This window comes from Chiloscyllium punctatum, chromosome 11, assembly GCF_047496795.1.
Source record: "Chiloscyllium punctatum isolate Juve2018m chromosome 11, sChiPun1.3, whole genome shotgun sequence".
Lineage (NCBI taxonomy): Eukaryota > Metazoa > Chordata > Chondrichthyes > Orectolobiformes > Hemiscylliidae > Chiloscyllium > Chiloscyllium punctatum.
In genome coordinates, this window is record NC_092749.1 from 40,202,306 (window position 1) to 40,210,294 (window position 7,989).

Genomic DNA, 7,989 nt, shown 5'->3' on the forward strand with positions numbered 1-7,989 from the left:
AACATCTGGCGAAAGCACAAGTTACTTGCACGAATTTAGGGTTTGTTTGATGTTAAAAATATTTATTAGAAAATTGTGACGTTATTGGCAACAATGCATGGACAGTATTTAATAAAGGGCAACATCACGTGTTAAATTTTCTTCATTCAGCCAATGAGGGGTTAATGACCTTTGCTACATCTTTGGTCTTTTGCTACCATAGGGTGGAGATGTTGCACACGAGAGCGCTCGGATCTGTTTCGAGACGGGTTCTCTAATTGTATTTGCAGCTCTTATTAGTCAAATCCTGAAAGCAAAAACGTTATTCAGTTTTTTGTTTGGGGGGGCGAAGAGGGCGGCGATTGAAGTTATTTCTGAAAACTGAGCCTAGTCGGTTTTTAATAATTCGATTTTACCCGTGGGGGGAGAAAATAGGCAAGCTTTTTACTGAACGTTGCCCACTTGGAGGGGTGTGGGGGAACCAACGTGGCATATAAACAACCTCATGGGAGAGTGAAAACCGCTCAGGAAAACGTGGCAGAAACGGGTAAAGCAAATGCAGTTTTAAGTCTTTCAAATGAATAAATGACACACCCTGAATGAAGTTAGACCACGGAGGGGGAGGGGGTTCGTACTTTAACTGATTAAACTCTCTCTAATTAAACTGCCCCGTGCGGAATGGTTGGTTAACGTACAATTGAGTTAAAGTTTTTTTTATTGGTTGGAAAAATTCTGGTAACGAGAGAGCAGGCGGTTGTTCTTTCAAGTTTTATCATCTCCTGCTTCTAAACGTTCATTTCAAAAGTTTCCAAAATAGGAGACTTCAATTGTACGTCATTCCATGCAAAAAAAAAGTAATGGATGAAGAAGCACGTTCGGGCGATCTACGAGTTGGAGAAGGTGGGGCACTGCCTTATTCCGCCAAATTGTAACCAGTTTTGTCAGGAGTGGCTGTGGCCATGGTCAGATCAGCTGGGAAGGTACGGGCCAGAAAATGGACTAAAGTTCCCTTCTGGGAGCGCTAAAACTTCAGTCTTAATTTAGCCAGTTCCTGGTCGTGGTGTAGCATCCACGTGAAATTAGCATTTGAAATAGACGAAAAGTCATCGAGACGTTGCAAAGGGCAAAGAATTCAAAAGACTTCTCGGCATATTTTTTTTGTCAATATTCACTTCCTGTCAGTGTTGGATCCACCCATCATGAAAGCCGCGGAGGGGGCTGGGTGCTTGCAAGAAACACGCAGTTGTAATTAGTCGCGCTGCACGTTGGTTGCGTGTCATTTTCTCCTGGTTTTCTGTCGGGAATAAATGTGCATTTCTGGAACTGTCTACTTTTCGTCCATTCCAGTAATTGTCCGGATTTATTGAAGACAATCTCGTTTTAAAAAGTAGTATTTTACATTAATGCTCTTCCCTGTTACAGGCTTAGGAAAAAAATGCCTCCAAGTTGCAATGACAAATCTAATCTCATTGTACATTAAGTTGGAAAACCTCTTACTTTATGCATCTTGGCAGCTGACTACGTGCAATTGAATAGTTTTAGGCGATACTTCCTTTCATGCCTTTGATATTATCGTTTAAAGAAACTTAAACATTCGGTCTTCTAAGTTTAAAAGGAAAATAAACGCCTACACTATATATAAAGTGGGTTTTTTGCTCTATACGTTAGTTGCGACTTTCACGGACTGAAAAAAAGTTGTGCGTCTTGCCACCAAGTAATGCAAATCAGTTATTTTTTATAAGACATTTAGAGCGAAGTGAGACGCTACACAGCAGTGCACATGTTAGTCCCCCAGCGAATAAAGTGGGATCTTTAAAGAAAGACACCTTATATTCCATCAAGTAGCCCCTTCTAGCTCAAGACGAGAGGAAGGGAGGGTGGGTATGAAATCCCGCCAGTTTACTCAAAGCAAAGTCTCCGCTCGCAGAGAGGCAGCCACAGCAGCAGTGACGCATTCCCTCTTGTGTATCGGTATTTCACTGAAGACCAACACACTGCTAACCCTCCCAAAAGTTGCAAAAGCCCTTTGCAGCCGTGCTTTTTAAAAGAAAAGCCTTTAGACGGGCATCTGCTTGAGTCAGACTGATTTTTTTTTTGACCAAGTAATATTGACTTTCCCAGCTCGTAAGATAAGAGTTTTTTTGCACTTTAGCCTATGCTAACGAGTTAAGGAGCGCCTGTCAATCAAGCGGTTGTTGTCCTGACGACTCCGGGCCAGGGTTCGAAAGCAGGCTGGTTAAATCCCGCCCACTGCCGAGCGCTCAATATTTATAACAAGGCAGACACAGCCAGCAGTTCTAGCAGTTCAACTTCGCCACCACCAAAAACAAGACTTTTTTTTATTTTTTTTTCCTTTCTCTTTATACATTCGGACCTCACGTTTCTTTGCTGGGGAAAAAAGCAATTGTGACTCCAGCCCTTTCGCGAGAGCAGGATCTCAAGTTGTAGAAACTACTGCCTGAAGATGTCTGCAACTCTTCTATCTGCTTTCTACGATATCAACGATTTCTTTTGCAAGGTAAAACGGGAAAGGAAACGGATTTCTGAAAGTTGAGAGAGGGGAAAAGTTTTCCAAAAGTTCGGGGAGGGGGGCGGTGGCAAACAACTTTACAAACGTGCCTCTCTGAATTGCATTCTTGTGTAACTCGTCCCTTTAAATGTTCGTGTTCTAATTGTTCTGTTTGCATTTTCTTTTCTTTTTAAATGTATAAACAGAACGAAAAATCCCTCAACAACTACAATAACTTTAACAGTATGTTGGACAAGAAGGCAGTGGGGACCCCAGTAACAGATTTTGGGCCGGGATTTCTGAGGCGGCACTCGACCAGCAACTTGCAGGCGTTGGCGAACAACTCGTCCGCCAAGTATCCCAGTTCTTCTTTCCCCAACATCAAGGAGTCCAGCAGCACGGCCATGCTGAACAAAGAGAACAAGTTCCGCGACCGCTCGTTCAGCGAGAGCGCCGAGCGCCAGCACCACCACCACCAGCAGCAGCAACAGCCGCCGCTCAGCCCATTGCATCTGGTCCAGCAGCAGCAGCAGAAAGCGGCGGCCGGCGGCCAAGTCAACTCCACCCGCTACAAGACCGAGCTGTGCCGGCCTTTCGAGGAGAGCGGCACCTGTAAGTACGGCGACAAGTGCCAGTTCGCCCACGGCATGCACGAGTTGCGGAGCCTGACCCGCCACCCCAAGTACAAGACGGAGTTGTGCCGCACATTCCACACCATCGGCTTCTGCCCTTACGGACCCCGCTGCCACTTCATCCACAACGCCGAGGAGAGGAGGCAGGCGCCCTGCAACAACAACGCCATCAACTCTTTCCACCACCACCACCACCAGCAGCAGCAGCAGCATAGCGGAGGCCAGCACCAGCCCCGGCCCAAACTTCACCACAGCCTCAGCTTCTCCGGCTTCCCCAGCGGCTCCAGCGGAGTCGAGTCCCCGCTGCTGGAGAGCCCGACCTCCCGCACGCCGCCGCCGCCGCCTTGCTCCTCCTCGTCGTCTTCGTCGTCCTCCTCGTCCTCGTCCTCCTCCTCGTCGTCCTGCTCGTCCTCGTCCGGCTCCAACATGTTCTGCGAGGAGCTGCTGTCGCCCACACTGCCAGTGTGCGCCAACAACGCGTTCACCTTCTCCAGCCAGGAGCTGAGTAACCTGCTCACCCCGCTCGCCATCCAGACCCAGCAGCTCGCCGCCGGGGGAGCAGGAGCAGGCTACAGCCAGCAGCAGCAGCAGCAACCCGCTAACGTCTGCCCCCCGTCTCCCCCTTACATCCTGAGCCAGATGCAGTCGTGCCTGCGGCGGCTGGCTGAGTCCCCGGTCTTCGATGCCCCGCCGAGCCCCCCTGATTCCCTCTCCGACCGGGAGAGCTACTTGAGCGGCTCGCTGAGTTCGGGCAGCCTGAGTGGCTCCGAGTCCCCGAGCATGGACCCGGGCAGGCGCCTCCCTATCTTCAGCAGGCTTTCCATTTCCGAAGATTGAAGAGAGAGAGAGCCACACACACAGACAAACACACAAACTCCACTCTTTATTTAACATAACTTTTATTTACGAATTGCAAACAACAGCAACAACAAGAGAAATCCTGCCAAGAAAATGCCTTCGTTAAGGAAACAAATATTACAGGACTTGCTTTTTTTGCCTTGTTTAAGAAAAACTTCATTCCAAACTTTGTTGCAAGTTGATCTATTTTCCATTGCCACCTAGTGGCCCGTTTGCCTTTATAGAGAAGAGAACTGTGTTGCAGATTTTTTTTTTCGTCGAGCACTCGTTCGTTGAGTTAGTTGTAATTGTTGAAATAACTGCTGATTGTTAAATTTTTTTTAGCTGTTGAGTTGTTGTGATAGCACATCGCAGCACAACTCGCTATAAAACTATTTAACTTATTTATTATCTCAAGAAAGTATACATTGGTAATTTGTTCATACTGTATTTATCGCGTATGATGAAAACAATAGATATATATTCTTTTATTATGTTTAAATTATGATTGCCATTATTAATCTGCAGAATGTGGAGTGTGTTCTTTTCACAGTAATATATGCCGTTTTTGTTTTGTAACTCACTTGGTTATTTTGTAAATGATAAAATCTTAATTTAAGAGATTGTATGTAATATTTATTTCATTAATTTTTTTTCCTTGTTTACGAAATGGACGATTGCATGGTTTCTGTTCTAGAAATCAGTTCTTGATGCTGTGGAAGTAGTTAGGATTGAAGATGGTAGGCATTTTTTTAAGAATGTAATGTAACGGGATGTTAGACCGTCCAAAGTCAGTGGTTAAAACTTCAAGTATCAGACTTTCATGTGGCATTCTTAAGTCAAAGTGGCATCATAAGTTTGTTTTTTTTGTTGTATAAATGACACTGTGATATTTTTAAAAATAAAACAATAAAGAGCCAAAATATGTAGCACCCTGGACCCAGTATTATATTGACAGTGCCTTCAGGGTCCAGTTGCAGACAGAGTTCTTATTTTTTCTTAACCAAAATAACAAGCTCAAGTTTCAGAACAAACACGCATTCCCTTTAAAAGTATTTTTTTAATAATTGGGGGATGTCAGTTCTCTGAATGTAATAGTTTTGGAGGTGAACTTAATATGTGTAAAGCAACCTATCTTCCCAGAGAGAGGCAGATGGGAATGATGGACATTGCCACCACTTTGATTAGTGAGGGGCCACCTCTAGGTCTGAACAGTTTTTTTTTGCAGTAAATCTGAAATGTCGAGAATGGAACTCTGCTTTTGGGTTTTTGTTTTTTTCTGGGATTTACTATTAAACAAAAAAAGGAAAAAAAAACTTCATTTTCCAAGACAGTGGGTGAATGATGGTAGGTTTAGTTTGTACATAGTAGGTACAGATAATGAGCACTATGTACTCTCTTTTGACTACTTTAACAGAAGTATCCTTTGAATGTAACAAAAGGAAAAAAAAACTTGTTTAAAATACTTGGGGTGTCAGTTCACTACAGATTAAGTGTGAGACTGTAAAATTTGTACTGTAAATTTTTTGTAGTTCTCCCAATAAAATCATTTTTGAAGAAAGGTGAGTTGTGTAGTGTCCTTTTGGATGTGTGAAACTAAACTTTTTTTGACAATAGTTTGGGGTTTCTTTTTGTATTTTAAACATGTGGTGAGGTGCCTTGGATTTGGATGGCAACCTACAGTTGAGAATGGGGAGAAATCAGTGCCCCACCCGATCTTTAATTGTGGGAGGCAGAGTTTTACATAACACTTCCAGCTGAAAGCTTTGGAATTATCTTTTTACTTAAAAAGGAGATGAAGTTCATGCACACCTCCTGCTGTTTCACCTCCCTTCTATGGCATATAAGTTATTACAAATAAAGTTTTTGTAGCATGCACAGCCAAAATGACTATCAAATGCCATTTAAAGACAGCCTTAAAACATAAATAGTAACTAATTCTTATGTGTTGTAACTAAACAATTGTGGTTACGAGGATGGGTAATCAAAAGTATCATGTCTATGAAACTGCCCTGTTGGTAAAAAGGGCAACTCACAATAGCAATGGATAACAGAGCTGTAAGTAAATATGAGCTGTCTTTACTTTGAATCACCCAGGAAAAAAAACCTTACAATCTGTGTACAGTAGAAGGCCATCATGACAACCTACTAAATTTGTGTTCTTCTAATCTAAGAAAAGTTATCAGCTGTCCCCTTTTGGGATTGGAGTTAATTGGAGTACCCTGTCAGCAGCATCAATCAGTGATTAGAAAGTACTGAAGTCTTAAGTTATCTGGAATAAGTTTAAGTAACCTGTTACAACCACTACTTGCAACTAAAGTACCTTTGAGTGCAAAATGGATAAAACTTGCCTTTTGGGTGTTTGTGCTTCACCTCTGCTTACTTCCTTAGAAATTTGAAAAGTGAATTAGTTCATGTCCTTTATCACTGTGTATAAACACTAGATTGGCAGTACTTTTCAGACTGCCTCCAAGCCAGTGCTTACTTTGTACATAGAGAATGTGTAAAAGATTGAAATTTCAAGTGAATCTGTAATATAGCTGTTCTTTTCACTTAACTACAAACCTCAAAACTCAAAAGAGCAATACAGGTATTGTTTTCCCTTATGCATATTTTTACAAATGGAACCCAAGGTGACTGCTAGAATGTGTACACTAAATTCTTAAATTTTTGTCATTTTTAATCAAGCTTTTAGGTTTTCTGGCCTAGTATATGTTTGCTCACTGACAGTTTATAATAATACAGTGAAATTACTGGGCATTACATTGCTGCATAAGTACAAGCTGCTGCTGATTACATTTCTGATCCAACAATGTAGAGGGTTGCAAGTGGATCATTTACTTGCACCCCTAAATGAGGTTTAATTAGGAGATATTATTTTTAGTTATTAAGTCAACTACTTTGCAAGCTGATTGATTCACAAGACAATGTGAATGTGTAGGAGGAGATAGTTGCTCAGAATTAGTGGCTTTTTGGATGGAACCATCTGAATGAGGATATAACTGCCATGTAATGCATCTAAAGTTGGAGTGATCCAATCAGGATGAAATGTTACTTTGATCAGTTATTAATCCAAAAGCCTACCAAGTGAATGCATTAATAAAATGCTGGAGAAGCTCAGAAGGCCTGGCAGCATCTGTGAAAAAAGAAACAATCTTTGAAGTCCAATGATCCAATTTTTCAATCTGAAGAGTCATTAGACTCGATGGTCACTTTGTTCGTGAGATACTGAAAGGTTAAGAGTTAAACCAATATTAACCAAAAGCTAAAACAATATTGCATTGTACCTTGGATTTAATACAGAAATTAAGATATTGCTATCATTTCCATGAGGCAATAATTCAGGCTTCTAACTTTACACATGTGATAATATTTCTACATGGGATATTTGTTGTTCCCAAGCATGTGTAGCATACATTATTTAAAAGTGTGACACCTCTTCTTGTTCTTCCACATAATATTTCATTATGTTTGCTATATCATGTCTCATTTTCACATCGATGTAAACCGTCCTTTGCCATCAATAAATCATGTCACCCTTTGCCTGAAGATAATGCTTGAGTTTGGCTTGGCAATGAAGTACAGTTAAATCCAATGTCCTTCTGTTCAGCCCTTTTAAATATACTGTGCTCATTGATTCTTCAAAATTTTAACCCTTTTTGTTCACCCTGATATTTCAATGATTATTTGTACATTTCTAATATGAAATACTGATAAGACAGTAACAGATTTATTTACAGTAACAGATCTTACTGGAGTTAGATCCAAAGTACTGCTGTCCTTATCCTAACATACCAATTCTTGTACACCCACCACCTCAGGCAAATTACTTGGATTACAAAGGATATATGGTGCAGTAACAGGCCAATGGGCTCAACCGGTCTACGTAGTGCTAATGCTCCATTCTAGTCTCCTGTTTTCTATCTCATTCTATCATTGTACCCATATATCACATCTCCCTCAAATGTCTGGTTAACTTCCCATTAAACTTATCTACTTTTTTTTTCTTCTTTGGGGTCACATATTTCATAT

At 41.6% G+C, this 7,989-nt stretch overlaps 1 protein-coding gene across 1 annotated transcript; it reads left to right on the forward strand.

Moving 5' to 3' along the window:
• Positions 1–1,874: 1,874 nt before the first annotated feature.
• Positions 1,875–5,518, forward strand: zfp36l2 (zinc finger protein 36, C3H type-like 2). The gene is made up of 2 exons (XM_072580671.1): positions 1,875–2,497; positions 2,695–5,518. The coding sequence occupies exons 1-2, from the start codon at positions 2,444–2,446 to the stop codon at positions 3,955–3,957; spliced, it is 1,317 nt and encodes a 438-aa protein (XP_072436772.1). The 5' UTR covers positions 1,875–2,443; the 3' UTR covers positions 3,958–5,518.
• The last annotated feature ends 2,471 nt before the right edge of the window (positions 5,519–7,989 follow it).

Excerpts from the sequence above, each read along its gene's own strand:
- zfp36l2 (XM_072580671.1), top strand. The coding sequence starts at position 2,444 with ATGTCTGCAACTCTTCTATCTGCTTTCTACGATATCAACGATTTCTTT. Across the intron at positions 2,498-2,694 it reads TCAACGATTTCTTTTGCAAG|AACGAAAAATCCCTCAACAA; the intron begins GTAAAACGGGAA and ends ATGTATAAACAG.